Source organism: Syzygium oleosum, unplaced genomic scaffold (assembly GCF_021117445.2).
Source record: "Syzygium oleosum isolate NSW1041296 unplaced genomic scaffold, Sole_v2.1 Sole_v2.05, whole genome shotgun sequence".
Classification (NCBI taxonomy): domain Eukaryota; kingdom Viridiplantae; phylum Streptophyta; class Magnoliopsida; order Myrtales; family Myrtaceae; genus Syzygium; species Syzygium oleosum.
This window is the reverse complement of record NW_026607489.1, coordinates 8,332,162-8,349,201: the sequence shown is the minus strand read 5'-3', so window position 1 is coordinate 8,349,201 and position 17,040 is coordinate 8,332,162. Positions and strand designations below refer to the sequence as shown.

At 41.0% G+C, this 17,040-nt stretch overlaps 1 protein-coding gene and 1 pseudogene across 1 annotated transcript; one reads left to right on the top strand and one right to left on the bottom strand.

Annotated features, from left to right (window-relative positions):
• Positions 1-885: 885 nt before the first annotated feature.
• Positions 886-3,669, top strand: LOC115664415 (probable disease resistance protein At5g63020). Its single transcript, XM_056311630.1, has one exon. It carries the CDS (start codon positions 886-888, stop codon positions 3,667-3,669), a length of 2,784 nt encoding a protein of 927 aa, XP_056167605.1.
• Positions 3,670-8,391: 4,722 nt separating this feature from the next.
• Positions 8,392-11,799, bottom strand: LOC115693851 (abscisic acid 8'-hydroxylase 3-like; annotated as a pseudogene).
• Positions 11,800-17,040: the final 5,241 nt, after the last annotated feature.

The window sequence follows — 17,040 nt, the reverse complement described above, 5'->3', positions numbered from 1 at the left end:
TGAGTTGTGACTTGCAAATTAGGTAGCACCCATCCTGCAAATGGAAATATCAGTAGATGGCCGGTGGACTTCTAAAAGTGCATGAGCAATATATTTTTTTTTAATTAACAATTAAATTTTTTTAATTTCAAAAAATTTGTAGAAGATTATATGGGAATCTGTATATCGATGACTTTCAAAGGTTTTGAAGCATTTTACATTAATAAAAGTGAATTCGGGCACGCCGTAAGATTTTTAAGAAGCAAATAGTAAAAACTAAACAAACTCTAATTCTAGTTAGTATTAGAAAAGGCTTTTTGCGGATCACTTCGATAGTTACCCAAATTGTCGAATTATGAAAACTAAGTGCACAGATGATTAAATTTTTGAAATTTCCATTGGAGAGCTTCTAAAAGGCTGACTCATCAATTACATTTTTTGCATCTTAAAAAGGAATCAAATAATTATTTGCTTGTATCCAAAATAATAGTAATTCTTAGCTTCCGGACACCATTGATCACATTCCACGCAGTCTATAGACAAAAGCAGGAAGAAGAACATAAGCATTGCCTCATATCGAAGAAACATCGGTCACTGATATTATTTGATTCTTCATACTCCTCAGGGTGCTTCTAAATGAGACTAGTCATGACACATTCCTTCCTTTTTACTTGGCTCAAACTTTTGTGGATTGCATTTTTGAACGGTAAAATTCTTCGCAGCTCGTCCTCGACGAAGAAACAAGAAGAAGAAATAGTTCCATTTCTCTTCTTGAAGTAGAGAAAAGGTTCCGATACTCTTTCCTTTGTCTGCTAGCTGGAATGATCGAGATAAATATACAAGAGCTTATCGAACTCCACTCATTCGCCCCCTTTCCAACCATATAAATAGTCGATTTTCCGATTTATGGAAATCGCAAGTCCTCTTTTAGAAATCGTCAAAGGTTTATGGGCCTTGGCCCGTAAACCTTTGGGCTACATTTATAATCTGAAAGATAATGTCCGCTCGTTGGATGAAGAAAATAAAAATCTGAAGGCTGTGAGCGAAGATGTGAAGGCAAGGGTGGAACGTGAAGAAGAAGAAACACGCGCGTGGCGCACGAATCAAGTGGCGAGCTGGTTAGGCAAGGTGCAAGACTTTGTCGGTGGAGTAGATCAAGTTCTTCGGGAAGCCGGGGAACGTGACCAAATCAAATGTCTCAGTCGTTGTTTTCCACGGAACTGCTGGTCGAGTTATAAATTGGGGAAAAGAGTTGATCAATTGCTCAACGAAGTGAGACAGCTCCAACATGAGAAAGAAAAATTTAGCGATTTCACGTCACGGCTGCCTCCTCCTCAAGTGCTCGAGATGCCTATGGACAAGACAGTGGGGGTTGATATTTCCCTTAATAAAGTGTGGAAATGGCTAGTGGACGAAAAACAAGTGGGAGTGATTGGGTTGTACGGAACGGGCGGTGTGGGAAAGACCACCCTCATGAGAAGGATCGAGAAGGAGCTTTCGTGTGCAAATAACGGATTCGATGTTGTTATTTGGGTGGTGGTGTCCAAGGCAGTGGATAAAGATAGAATTCAAGACACCATAAGGAGAAGGCTGGGCATTGAAGATAAGCATTGGGAAGGATGGTCCTGGGATGAGAGGGTCTATCATATGTGCCAAGCTTTGACCCAGAAGAAGTTTGTGTTGTTGCTTGATGATTTATGGGAAAGGCTGGACCTTTCCAAAATCGGAGTTCCTCATCATGTTCTCGAGAACGGATCCAAAGTAGTGCTCACAACTCGGTCGGAGCAAGTATGCCACCAAATGAGAGCCAACAAAACCCTTGAAGTACGGTGCTTGATGCACGAAGAAGCCCGGGGATTGTTCGAGAGCATCGTCGGCAAATCGACTATGCATTCTCATCCAAAAATTCTAGCGCTCGCTGATGACATTGTACAAGAGTGCAAAGGGCTGCCACTAGCCCTTATTACCGTTGGGCAAGCCATGGCCGGCATAGCCAATCCCAATGAGTGGAACTATGCGCTGACAACGCTTAGGAAAAATCCACACAGACTATCAGGTATGGTGGATGAAGTGTACCACATATTAGAGTTCAGTTATGATAGATTAAATGACTCTACTCTTCAGCGTTGCTTCCTTTATTGTTGTCTCTTCCCTGAGGATTACCACATAAGACGGCACGACCTTATTGGACTATGGATTGGAGAGGGCTTGCTAGGAGACACCGATGATGTATACAGTTTGCGTAATGAGGGAGAGCATGTCTTGGGGAGGTTAAATAGGGCTTGCCTATTGGAAAGTGGGCGTGATGATGACCAACGGCATGTGAAGATGCACGATGTCATCCGCGACATGGCAACCTGGATCGCTCGTGACCACGGGCAAAGGGAGAACAAGTTGCTAGTGATAGAGAAAGACGAAGACATGTCCGAGGATATGATCTCCAAATGGGGAGAAGCAAAGAAAGTATCTCTATGGGGAAAATGGATTCGAAATATCGACAAAAAACCACCCCAGTGTCCGCAGCTCGAAACTTTATTTGTGAGGGAAACAGAAGTGACGTTCATGCCAAAAGGATTTTTCGACTCGATGACGGCTTGTTTGGCGGTCCTGAACCTGTCCAACAATAAGCATATCAAGTCATTCCCCGAAGGGATTTGCAATCTGATTAATCTATGGTACTTGAACTTGTCGAGCACCGGAATTAGTGAATTACCCAAAGAAATCAAGAACTTGACTCGTTTACGGTGGTTGCTACTGGACAATATGTTGGAAAGTAACATCCTTATTCCAACAGGGGCAATCACAAGCTTACCGTTGAATGTGTTCAGCCAATGGCAATTCAAAGGACATTTCGAGGAATGGGGTTTAGTGAAGGAAGAAGAGACGGTAGAGGAACTAGGGTGCATGCAACATCTCACCGACTTATCTATCTGCGTGCGTGAGTCTTCCTCTACTCAGAAAATATTTCAATCCCCAAATTTACGGAGACGGATAAGGAGAGCGTGCATTAATAATAGGAATGGTAACTTGACTAGCATCGTAATAAATTGCTCACCAGCAAGCAATGACGGTTTCTCGCATTTAAAGACGCTTTATCTACTTCTATGTACCAAGTTGAGTGAGATGAAGATAACTCAAGGAATAGGACGAGCGCCCAACTGCTCTTTTTTCCCCAATCTCGTTAAAGTTTCGGTCGACAATTGCAGGCTTTCGGACCTGTCCTGGCTCGTGCATGCTCCGGAGCTTCAAAAACTGACGGTCGTACGCTGCAAATCGATGGAGAAAATCATTGGGGATGGATTTGCAAGGGAGGAATTAGCTGCTTCGAGACTATTTTCACGTCTCGAATCCCTACTACTCATGAGTCTTCCCAAGCTAACGAGCATTTGCGACCAGGCTCTATCCTTTCCCCAGGTGGTAAGATTCTCCATACTCGACTGCCCTCGTCTTAGAAAGTTGCCGCTGGACTCGAGCAGCGCGAGGGGAAGCTTCGGGGTCACAGCGGGAAAAGACTGGTGGGCCGAGTTTGAGTGGGACCCCACCGCCCGGGTCACTTTGCAGTTGGGTTGGTTGAGCCGTGCAGAAGAAGAAATGACATTTGAAGAGGCAGCACGTAAGGCGAAAGATAACCAGTCCTTTCTTGGCCTGGCCACGATTAGATTCCTACCTTGTGGGGGGCCGAGTGAGTGAGTGAGTGAGTTGAGGCTAATAAGTTTAATATTGTTTTTTTTTATAATTAAAAAAAAAGGCGGCTTCGTTTGTTTTTCCATAGTGATGTAATTTTCTGGTGTTGGGATTCCTGTAATGTGGGGGTAAGGGGGTGTTAAAATGAAGACGAAGGGGAAACAAAACGACCGCAGCGGCAAATAAGCATCTCTCTCTCTCTCTCTCTCTCTCTCTCTCTCTCTCTCTGTAACCTCACCTCTCGTTTGTATCTTCCAACTGCTGCAACTGCATCTGCAAGTGCCCAATTCAATAAAAAAACCGGTCCCTCCCACAATTTGAATTTAAGATCACCGTCTCTCGTCCTTTTTTTTTAATAAAATTAATTAAATTTCAACTTATTTCTCATTCCTTATTTATTATTTATTATTTTTTTAATAATAACAATAATTGTGTCCGTGATTATTTGGGCTTCCCTTTCTCTCTTGGGCAAAGCTCTGGCGTCTCCTCCTCCGATGCGATTGAGCCCCTCCTCCCCCTTTCGATGTGGAGGCATGACGGTCGTGCTTCTAGATTCAGAGGCATTCTCGCCTTCGATGACTTGCTTATCAATGTCCAGAAGATGTAGCTTAGAGAGAGAGAGAGAGAGAGAGCATCATTATCGAGGCCAATGGTAATGGCGGTAATCGCGAAGATAGTGGGGGCAAGGGCTTTGCGTGGGTGGAGGGCATACTACAGAGAGAGAGAGAGAGAGAGAGAGAGAGAGAGAGAGAGAGAGAGGGTGTTTCAAGAGTTTTTGACCGAGTCCTTTTCATCAGTCGGTTCTCGGTGGACCAGGAACAACTTCCCTTTGACATTCCCTCTGAAGGTCGAAGCAGCCTCCGACTCAGCTCTTTAGCGGATGGTGATCCTTCCTTCGGTGGTAGAAGAGGCCGGGCAGTAATCGCCAGCAGTGGCCTGATCCATTCAGTAATGGGAAATTATGATTCGGCAGTGGCCTTATCCTTCGGTGGCTTCTTATATTCTGCTATTTCGTGTTTTTTATCCGACAGCCCTATCAGGTCTACTACTATCAATTTGTCTTCCTAGCTCTAGAACCTTTGGCTGAACAACACAACCGAAGTCCGAAAATTGCTCTAGCTTTATTTCTTTGCTTTTCTTTTAGGATCTGGTCGTAAGATTCGACCGTTCCGTAATCCGTTGCTGTTCTAATTGGAAGAAGTTGCAGAATTCTAGTATGCACCGTCTTGGGTGATCACCAATTCTTACTGCCTGAACGACAAAAAGTTGTTATTGCTAGAGACTTGGAGTATCGAGTTACTACTGTCCAAGAGCTGCGAGGGATATTTGCACTTGGTATTTATGCACATCGAGTCTTGTCCCCTCTTAGATACTGAGATTTATCTTGCTTTTGCCGAAAATGGCTTTGCGACTTTTGCACCTCTTTTGGCTGGGAAGGCTTTCCCATATTTCGAATTAGCAAAATGAGACGATTACCTCCTGCACTCTGTGCCCCGTGAATAAGCTCATAAGGTGGGCTATGCTGCCCATGCATGGGTGCCGTTTCTCCTTTCGCTTGCAGACTTGATTTTTGCACTTTGGGAAGATACATTTTCGGTTATGATGTTGTATGTAGCTTATTTAGTAAACTTTGCAATCTTCAGTGCAGATTGAGTTGGATTTTGACGTTACGTTCTGAATCTTCATCTAACATTGTGGACATGGTGGCAGGCTTTGAAGCAAGAAGTAATTGTTGACCTTGTCGATCAGTGTCGTTCTTATCGAGAGTGTGTCATGCTTCATCTGAATTACACAGCGTTAGAACTTCAATAAAGAAAATAAATTATGCAACCTTTTGCGGTTAGATGTTATACCCCTAGTTGCGCACTCTACTGACCTTCAGAGACGCGGAACTTCTATGGCTGGGATTGGCATTGAATGCTAGTTTGCAGCGTGCTCTTTGTCAACATGATAACATTGTCACCAAAGGTGCTCCATTGACCAAAGCAGAAGTGACAGAAACCCCCAGCTTTGGCACCAGCGAGTGTGAATCATGAGGATGGTGAATCTGAAGATGATTTTTCCCAGCTAGCTCACAGGTGAATGTTTTGCATTCTTTTTTGGATATGGTGTTCAGGTAAAATTTTATTTTCACTTTCAGTTGCTCTCGAGCTTCCATCATGTGACAGTTTCATCTAATACGACTGGTTCTACAGAACAGATATGCCACTTTCTTTGAGTTGCTTTTGGTAACTTAGATAGAGACCGTAAAGGCTCTGGTATATGCCTTTTAGAAACATGGTCAGGCACAAATTTCTACGATTGTGGAAAGTGATGACGACTTACTAACATCACAATGATATGGAGAATCCTATTTTCTTCCACACTTACTCTGTTGCTTCTCTAGACACCGACCTGGTTTTGTTTTGCCAGCACCCTTGTGTTAAAATGTGCTATATTCTTCCGTTTGAAAACATTGGCAATAGAGCATGCACACGCTCATACTCGTAGAAGAAAGTCTCTTTGTGACAGAGAAAAGTAATTTTCTTGAATGTCAGTTTTGAGATCTCTGATGTTGACTTCTGTAATCTTATGGAGGATTCTATGCTGAACGACACCCTACAATCTGTTTGAATAAGGGAAACATCAGACCTGCAGTAGTTGAAGTTTATTCCTCGATTCAAATTTCCATGTCTCATCATGTAGTATTCACAGTGTTGCAGGTGGTCAACAGATAATGGAGAAAAAGGGTAAGCAGCGAATGCTCAGACTGAACTATCGCGAATCTTCGACCAAAAAAAAAAAAAAAAAACTATCGCGAATCAGCCCACTTCTCCCATCTCCACCCTCATCAAAGAGACCAGTTGCTGGAGATTCAAGCTCACTGATTATCTCAGTGGCGATGTATAAAAATACAAAGAATTTCCCGCGACAATGGGATCGACACTGTCCTCAGTTCCTGATTCTAACAGGACCTGTTCCATGCCATCTACTCCATCTTATCCCCATTTTTTTCTTCTATTTTGGGCTTAGCCTACAAAATATCTGCTTGCTTTCTCTAGGAGAAAGGCCGTTGTCCTTTCACTGTCTATACGACTCCAGTGAAGGTTCTCAGCTGACAAATACTATCCAGCTGATAATATATTTCATACCTAGCTGTTTTTTGCTCCCTAAACAGGTGAAGAGATTATTCTGTTTAGCATGCTTAGCGTACAGTCTGAGAAGAAGTTTAATTAAGTGCTGGATTGCTTCCATTCCCTGTTCATCGAAATTCAAGGAAGAAACTATAATCTAGTGACTGTCATTATTCTTGTCCTGCCATTTGCAGCCTGGCCGCAAATTTAATCGGCTCCAACGATGGCTTGATACATGACATATAACTGATGTCATCCTTCTTAGTCTACTAGTTTTATTTTCATTCACCAATCACAATGGAAGCCTGGACTGTCAAGCATTTGAGTTTTGCAGGGAAATAGTAAAAGGTGAAACAGGTGGTTTATGGTATGGTGAAGTACTGGAGTAAGATGTTTCTTTTGCCTACGAAAGTGATCAAGGCTGTTGTGATGAGATGCTCTGCATCTTTGTGGAAAGTCATATCAACTAATGCCGGGGGGCTAGATTGGCTTGGTCTAAAGTGTCTTCCCATGAGGGAGGGCTTGGCCTTAAAAACTTACTTCTATGAGTGATGGTTCTATGTGTCACGGTCCATAGGTTCTCAAGGTACAAAGGACTTCCGACCAAAAAACAAAAAAGGTACAAATGACCGTGATGATCGGAAAAGACCGGGCGAGTATTTTAGAGTTTCACGAATTCTCTAGAATATTATTACTAGGGACAAGCAATATGGGAAATATACACCATTATGGAGAATTCTTGTAATTAATGCGGGTAGTTGATAGATGGAGAAATTAAACCTCCACGTTTAAATTGTAGGGAGATCTACGGTTACGAATAAGGAAGTACTTGTATATATAGGAATCCCTCCTCTCATTGGTATACTCTGACAAGTAAAAGAAAATCCGGATTCTCTCTCTAAAGATCCTTGTGAGGCCTACCTTTACCTGTGAGATTTGGCACACTGCTTGTATTCTCAGGAAGTTGCAGTCCAAATCTAGTTCCTTTTGCATTGCTTGGGTGCATTGTCATCGTTTGAAGGGATCTAGCATCTGAAGTGTTGTTATTAAGGCCAATACTACTTACTTATTCATTCTACCTAAGGTATGCAATGTGTTATGCACCACCAACCAATTTAAGGGGGCTAGAGCTGGAGCTGACATAACATTTGTATCGGGTTTCAGGAACTATCCTTATGGAGTTCTACATTTCTGTCTGATTCAAGGCAATACGGAATTCAAACTTCAGTATGCTGATTTCGAATATCTTTAGCAGCTTTATTCTCCATGGTGAACTGGCCAGGCTCTCCTATTTGCTTATGTCCGTGCATCAATGGATTAACTTTCATAAACAAAAGACATATCTCCAATCTTTACTTATCTGTCCACTCTCCGCAATTAAGCTGCTTGAAGTTGCATTTGTTGATTAACAGGCCAGAGTAATAGGATTGTAGCAAAAGGTAGTTATTCAGCAAGAAATAGACCAACTCAAGAAGAACGTAAACTGCTTCGAACATTCTTATTTCTCATTTTCTCAGTCATACAATGTGCTCCCGGGCAAGCATTCGCTTATGGCTACCATTACCCAGTTGAGTTTGTCATTCTAGCATATTGGTATTCCAATGACGATCGGGTCATAACGATAAAGTCGAATCCCCCATGCCGCTTCTTTCCTTGGCTATTATGGCTCTGTGCCAAATTGCCAGGTGAAGCAATAAATACATCTACAGTGGCTCAACGAGAACTGGATACTTGTTCTTGGGCATCCTTACTAGAGTAGGCTGGACTGAGTCATCTCTCTCTAGAGGAGTCCACCTCTCAAGAAGAGTAGGATTGTCAGATCATGTTCTACACTCACAATAAATGCCTGAGAAATTCATCAAGCATAGCCTCAGACACGAACGTATCAATTTTATCATTTCTTTTTCTTTTTCTTTTTCTTTTTCTTCTTCTTCTTCCTTATTGCTTCATTTTTTTAAAAAGACTAGCTTAAAAAAGGTTGTCCCCTTGGCTGGTTGACATGCTAGATACCAATCAAAATGTTCTAGCCGGAAGATGAGACTTTGTTTATCAAAATGAGCATTTTGTGTTCTTACTTCTATCTGCACGCTAAGTGATGAATGAAAATAGAGATCTCCAGCTTCGCCAGATTGATCCCCGGGCACATACGTGGTCCACTACCGAATCCAAGGAAGCTGAAAGGCTTCAAAGGTTCCTGAGATCAATAGAAAGATTTCAGCTGGAAATAAGAAATAAAACGTGGGCTGTATACTATACGAAGAAGCGACAGAAAGATGGTTACATCAAATCTGGAAGGGTCAAAAACTTCGGGCTGAGGGAAAACTTCCGGGTCATGGTGAATAGAAACAACATCCAGGTTCACCAACCAACCTTTCTTGATCTTATATCCTGTAAAAGACCAGGAGTTAGTATTAGTAGGCATCTTGAGAATGCATTTTTCTGATTAGCGTGTTTGGTCTTTTTATCGGGATGCATACCATCAATCTCAAAATCCTGAGCAGCTTTCCTCGAGAACCAAGGTAATATCGTGGCTCTCCTTAGAGTTTCACTTATTACCTGAAATACCAAAGACAAAAAGAATTTCTACGTCTTCCCGTTTTCAGTAGGGTAATTAGGGTGATAGAGTTAATGTCTTTCTTACTTTAGCGGTGTGAGGCATATTATTAACTTCGCTCCAAGATAGATTCGCTCCACCCTTGCCACTCGCTTGAATTTCCATAGGCTCTTCCTGCATACGAAGCACGCAACCCGTTCTTCAGTATTCTTAGGTGACGGTTTCAATTTAACAGAGCTCATCGGCAAAATGGGAGTACCCTGAGCCGTTGCAGATCTCGAGGGTTCTCTCCGAGGAATTTCATGAGCCAAGTCAGAGCAGCAGTGGTGGTGTCGTGACCAGCAACTAGAAGAGTTAGTACATTGTCCTTCATTTGCTTGTCCGTTAGCTTCTCTTTGTCGGCTTCTCCGTCCACCGCCTTGCTGTGCTTGATTATCAGGGACTCCAGGAAATCGTTTTGGAAGCCTTGTCCTTCTCTCCTCCTAGAAATAACGCTGTCCAACATGCTATATACATCCTATCCCGAGCCTGAAATCGTCAAAACGTTACATTAGGAAAGTAACTCGACGAAGTCTTCCGTTCCATCATGAGTATATTCCGAGGATATGAAAAAAAAAAAAAGAATAACCTGAATTCCACCATGAAATGCGGTTCCTGGCAATTTAAATGGCAAGGAAGCGAATGCGGAGGAAATTATTTCGAAATCGGATCAGAATTTCTCCTGCTCTCTTCGCCTTTCGGTTCTAAGCTCATGATCATCATGTGGCCAATTACCTTGAGAGTGAACTGCACAAAGAATGTCTTACCATTATGTTTACGTGCAGAACGATTACAGCAGAATTTCCGAAGATCTTTTTGTGTACTTAAACTGTAGAAGCCTCCTCAAGAACTAAAACTTTTCGTCCCTGCCCAATAAGCCCGAAACACAAATTCGGTTGACCTCAGCTAACGATTTCCTTCTTGGACTTGGCTTGCTCATGCCATTTAAGACCGTTTATTTTAGGGAAAATTTCATTTTGGTACCCAAAGTGAGGTCAAATTCTCAATTTGGTATCCAAAGTGGACAAAATGTCAAATAAGGATTTGAAATGCTTAATCAGTATCAAATAAGGGCCCGAAGTGCCCAAAAAATCTCAAATAAGGGTCTGGGTCTCCGGGCGGCCAAAATGTCCGCCGGCGACCAAAAACGGTACTGTTCCAGCACCGGAACAGTACTTTTATTATTTTTTTTACATTTTTTTTACTTTCTTTTTTCTTTTTTCTGTTTTTTTCTTTTCCTTTTCCTTTTCTTTTTTTTTTTCTCTTCCCTCCGCCAGCCTCCGGCGGAGGTCACCGGCCTCAGGCGGAGGCTGCCCTCGCCGGCGTTGGGCGAGGCCCGCCCCCACCTGGGAGGGCAAGGGTTACCCTCGCCGGGGGCGGGCCTCGCCTGATGCCGGCGAGGGCGACCCAGGGCGAGGGTCACCCTCGCTTTCCATTATGCGGAGATCCGATTGCAATTAGGTTGCCAAACTTCACTTTCCATTCACTCGAGCACATTAGATTTTGATTCCGTGTCGGCAACCGACACGCGGGCGAAATGCTGAGGTGGCCACGGCCCAGTGCCAGCATAATGTCTAGTCATCCCAAACTTAGAAGAATTACACAAGCCCCTCCCCTCGCCGCCAGTTTTCCTTATTGGAAATAACAAGATAGGATGAAAAGGTGACTCTCACCCCTTCCCATCAAGCAAGAGCCAACAACAAATCAACTGGAGATACCTAATGGGTTGCATGCATAGAAAACTCTCCGTTGGTGGAGCACTAAGAACTTATTAAAACTACAGTCATTCTTTGGAAAAACACTAAAAAATCAATGGTTGCACAAGAACGTATCGCAATTGGACTCCTTCAGTATCAATGCATCTATCCCCTTTTGTTTGAGGAGATTAAACGAGGGATTCCATATAAAATTTAAGGGTTCTCTATCTTGGCTAGTGGGCATTAAAAGACACATTGGTCGTTGGGACTGTGACGGGCTTTTGGCAATTAGTGTGGTGTACTTACGTGCGGGTGGAATATCTTAAACCATATGTCGGCCGAAAAGAGGAATTGCCGATTAGTGATTTCGGTTTATCTTTTTGTGAAAAGGGATCATTATAATTAATCACTTTGATCAACCTGATGGACCTATACGTAATTATTAAGCTAGCAAGGATTGTTGTCTTAGTGAGAAGCTGCATTAGGTCTGAAAGATAGGCGGTCAAATTCTCTTGAAAAGCATCGATATTGGGTCGGGTCCTGTTTCTGGCTCGAACTCTTTTTTGGCTCACGAAAAAGCACCAGATTCAAGTCAGGTCCGGATTCCGGCTTGAACTTTTTTCTTTTGAAAAGATGTCTCAATGAGAAGCTTGAGACCTGAGTTCGGCGTGTGTTGAGAGCCTGAGGTTTTTGCTTATTGAGTTTTGGATTGTACCGTGTTTTGATCTGTCATGGGTGCTTTTCTTCGTGACGAAGGAGTTCTTTGGGATCAAATTGGGGACGAAGAAAATTGAAAGGAAAAAAAGGGAAAGATAAAAGGCAGAGAAAAGAAAGTAAAAGATCACATGAAATGACACACAGGGAGACAGAGATGAATACGTGAAATGACATGTCGAATCTTTGACGGCATCATCAAATGGAAACTTGACGGGGTCTAGATTTGTTACGGTGTTTTGATATGTTACGGTTGCTTTTCTTCATGACAAAGGAGTTCTTTGGGATCAAATTGGGGACGAATAAAATTGAAAGGAAAAAAGGGAAAGATAAAAAGCAAAGAAAAAAAGTAAAAGATCACGTGAAATGACACGAGAGAGATAGAGATGCTTACGTGAAATGACATATCGAATCTTTGACAGCATCATTAAATGGAAACTTGATAAGGTCTAAATTTGTCATCAACCGAGTGTTTATACATTTTTTATGAAATAAGAAAAGTTCGGATCAGAATAGGAACCCGACCTAAAGTTATCATCTTTGTACAAGATTAAAAAAATGTTCGGAATTATAATCTCGCCTGAAATTATTTTATGAAACAAAAGTAATTCGGGTCAGAAATGACCCGCTGCCCGAATTTATTACTTTTTAAGAGAATTGGGCCAAAATGGACTAGAGGATTGCAGAAATTTTCCTTCCACGATGATAGGTGGTGACTGACTTTTGTGTCCGTTCAGTGTACATTTTGTCAAAAGAGCACCAAAATGGAACCCACCCTTATCTTTTGAAAGAAATTCTTTTTGAACATAGTTGTACATTACTGACCATGGAATCAAGAAATGACACTTTTAACGATTTTTCTATTACTTGTAAAGGAATCTAGAACCTCGTAAATAACGATTTTCTTTGGAACTTTCACTGCAAGCTTTGATTTGACGTTGGATTTCACGAAATTGTTTTTGGGCTATTAAAAAGCTAATGATTTTGTGTTTAATTTTATTCGAAAATCTTGTCCAGTGATCGAGGGTATTTTCTAAGGACGGGGATATCATATGATCGCAATTGAGAGAATCGTGATATCTTTTATTTTATGTGTCGAACGAGACAAATTAGGAATAAATAGCCCTTAAACATATAAACCCTGTTTGATTATTAGGAAAATGATATAAATAGTTCTCAAATTTTGACTCAATGTGCAATATTATACTTAAACGTTTAATTGTCTTAATTAGATCATTGAACTATTTTTAAATATTCAATCTAATTCCCAAACTTTCAATTTGTTTAATCCAATCCATAAATTATTCATATCAAAGTCAAATCAATCATTCGATACTATTCACGAATTTTCATAATTACAATATTGCCTAAATGTAGGGATGTGTCCTAGTCAAGAGAGTACGAATTTACCTCCTCTAGAAAGAAAAATGATTAGCATATTGGATTTATAACGATTAATACATGTCTTCTTTTTCTTTTTATCTTTTACCTTTTCTTGTCTCTATCATTCTTTTCTTTTTTCTTTTCCTCTCTCCCAATTCTTCTTCCTCCTTTCCCTAGGAGCAGCTCGTCCACCGCCATGGTCGTCGTCGCCCACCGGCCATTGCCGCCACACTCGTCGTCACACTAAAGGCCAACCGTAGCCATTGCTACCTGCGCAGCTCCCCAAGAGCATATATTTTGATCATGTTGGGGTACCTGTACATGATATAATTGCTTCGCAATTTCAGCGGATCTCACAATCCTCGAAAATACAAAAAATCTAATTCCTCGTGCAAAATCGAGTAGATCATCAAGTAGTAATCTAATTTTTCTCCGATGATATTGACAAATCTCCTTTCTACTGGGTACTATCTACATGTGTTGATCATGACAAAATCATTTATGAGGAAGATGTTGCCATTCGAGTGTTTTAGACAGATTATAGCACCAACACCATCATGCATGGCATCACGAAACGGGAAGCAATTTACATTACTTGGATCAGACAATGTTATGAGGATAAAGCAATCAATCAACAGTCATACTTGAAGAAACTTGGAGATTTTTAGAAGAACACTTGCAAGCTTCGAGTTTCGCATTTTGCTTAATTCAAACCTCTGTCCATACTCATCTTCTCTTGTCCTGTAAACTTCTATGTTACTGATATTCACTACATGATATTACGGCGCACCCATGCTCCACCATCCTTTACCCATCTCATGGCACTTTAGTTCTATCGATTTATGAAAAACCATAAAGATTTTGAACAATTTGCCTTAGCGAGATTCCAATGTAGAAAGAGAGAACACGAACGTACTTTATCACAGAATTGATGCCGCAATGAAGAATAGTCGATACATATACATATTTAGATATCATTGCCTTTAAAAGGATAGAATATACTTTAGAAAAAGAGGAAAAAGTTCGTGAGGTAATCACACAACGTTGAACATGGTCCCTGTGATCTGATTTAGTGCCTGGCATGCACTTTGTCAAATTAAAAATGAATATGAGTATATTGCTTTCTAGGGTTCCCTTTATTTCGCGAAAAATGGATAATTTGGAAATCATTTTCCTAAAAATGATTGCTTCTATTGCTTGACTAAATATTTTTATTATTAATGACAATTTGTGTCTAAACATTTATAAGCAATCATTCTTAGGAAAATAATTTTCAAATCATTCATTTCCAGTGAAACAGACGCATCGTCACAGTGTAAACGTTTAGAATATCAAATACAGAGGATATGAACACGTAGGCGCAATCGAGAGAATCTTTGAAAGGGAAAAAAAAAGCTGGTCTCCCTATTACATGATATGATAATTAATCACTTCTTTTCTAAACAAAAAATAACTTTAAGATTAGGGAGAGAGAGGGACAGACAGACAGAGGGAGGGTTAAGCTGGTGAGGGCAGTCCAAAGCAAGGAATAAGAATCAAAGCAATGCAATCTGACGTAATAACCGATGGCATCCCCCACACCACTCTGAAAATTGCACCCATTTCGGGAATGTGATCATTGACTCCCCCCTTCCCCATTTGTCATTGCTGAATTAACAATGGAAATCCTTTTGTGTTCTTCTGCATTTCTTTATTTGATTTCATTTGAGTGGTGATGCATCTCCCTCTCTCTGCCTCCCTCTCCCTCCCCCCTCCCCCCACTCTCTCTCTCTCTCTCTCTCTCTCTCTCTCTCTCTCATAATTGTGTGACAGATATATAGTAATCTACATGGGTTTCAACTTTCAACCAGTAGGTGTTTTTCTTCCTCCTTTCCATGTGCAGGTGTGTTATGAGAGTGGACACCCATTTGAGAGAGAGAGAGAGAGAGAGTTGAGTTCAGTGCTTATCATCACACCCATTTGAGAGAGAGAGAGGGAGGGGGAGCTGAGTTCAGTGCTTATCATCACCATCATCTTGTGTCTTCATGCTTGAAGGAGGGCATCATTTGCAGCCAGCTCATGTAGAAGGAGACTCATGCTTCAGCTTCAAGCCTCCATGACCAAGGCAAGAGAACCAAGCATTTCTCCTGGAGTTTCTAGTGCTCACTTCTCACACTCTGTCAACCCAAATCTCCCTTCTTTCTTCTTCTTCTTCTCTCAGAGGATCACAGAAAGTGAAATTTGTATAGGTACTGTGATGCTCCTTCTTGTTCTTCTCTCCTCTGTGGATGTGTTTGTTTGATTAGGAGGTTATCTATATATTTATCATTCACTGGAATTTTTTTTTTGTTGCCTATCTCTGTGTAGATCATGATTATGAAGACTGCCAATTTGACTTATATAGAAGACGTTTTGTACAGGCTTCTTTTGTTATATATTATTTTTTTGTTTTCGTCTTCAATTTTTCTTTTCCTTATATCTCGAATGCATGTAGCAAGTACGGTAAGGAAGTATTGATAATTGTTTAGGTATACTATCGTTTTATTTCTCAACTTATCTAGAGCACTCCGAGAATTAGCATATGATGGAATTACTATACGTAAATCCTAATATATCGAAATTTAGGATATGTACCATATATATCTTTTTGTTCGAAATTTAACAAATATACATGTGTAAATATATCCGTGGCAAGTAGGTATGCTGGGCCACCATCCCCCACTCACATAACTAAAATGTTTGTCTAAAATCGTCATGTGCAATAGGTTAAATGTATCACAATTCATTGGTCATGTCTCGACATACCCGGAAGCTCAAAATTGATCATATTTTGTCTTATTTCTTTCACTATAATAATTAACTTTATTCACCAAGTCAGAGTTAATCACTAAACGAAGTAGTGTTTTGCACGAACAATCAGACATCATTAAAAAGGTATAATTATTTAGTGACGTCACATTAATACGGTATATCGTATCATTAATGCGCTCTTTTAAAGAAAAGTCCTAATTTCAAGAACTTTCGTGACACCAGTAAATTTGCCCTAACATGTCACGGTGGATCAATCAACATATCACCGATAAAACAGGTGACGCGTGAGTTAAAGAACTAGTATTGGAAAACCCCTCTTGATAAATAGAAAAGTACTATAACCCATCATCCATTATGGAAGAACCCATAAGAAAATTGCACTCCCCAGCTAAAACTAATGATCATCACCTCTCTGTTGCAACAAAAGGAAAAGGTTGGGGTTAAAAAAGAAGATCGCGTCAACATCCACGAGGTGATTAAATTAATCGTATGGAACTTATCGTCTGAAGAAAATTTGATTGAGTGGGGGGGTGGTGACCGGGGGGGACTTTTCCAGCAGCTGAAGGGACCTTATGCTTTTTATCTTTTGAGTGCTCTTTTCAATTATTTTGATTACATTAAGAAAGTGGAGCTGGAGAGGACTGCACCATGAGAATTTATGCATTTTTTGACTCTTCAATCTTCAATTCTCTACAAAAGAAGAAAAAAGAAGAACGAACTTAGGTTATGTTTATATCGATGATACCGCATCATTATCGATTTGGGATGGAGTGAAATGGCCGCGATTAAATGGACCGACGATTCACCCGTGAAAAAAGGAGCCAGAAAGGTAGTTCTGCAAAGCTGGTTTGCAAAGGAAGAGAACAAATTTCGAATCGTGTATTTCAATGTGTCTTTGTTTATTTAAATGATCATTTGGAACTTGCGTCGTGACTTTCGAATTAGTTCAATTCGATTGATGGCTCGAGCCGCGTTGCCTAAGCCATGGCATGCCTCGTGTGGAGAGACCGTACATGCCATTTTACCAACTTCGTGCACGAGTGATAGAGAGAAGGCATCCAACTCAAAATAATTACACCAGAGGAAA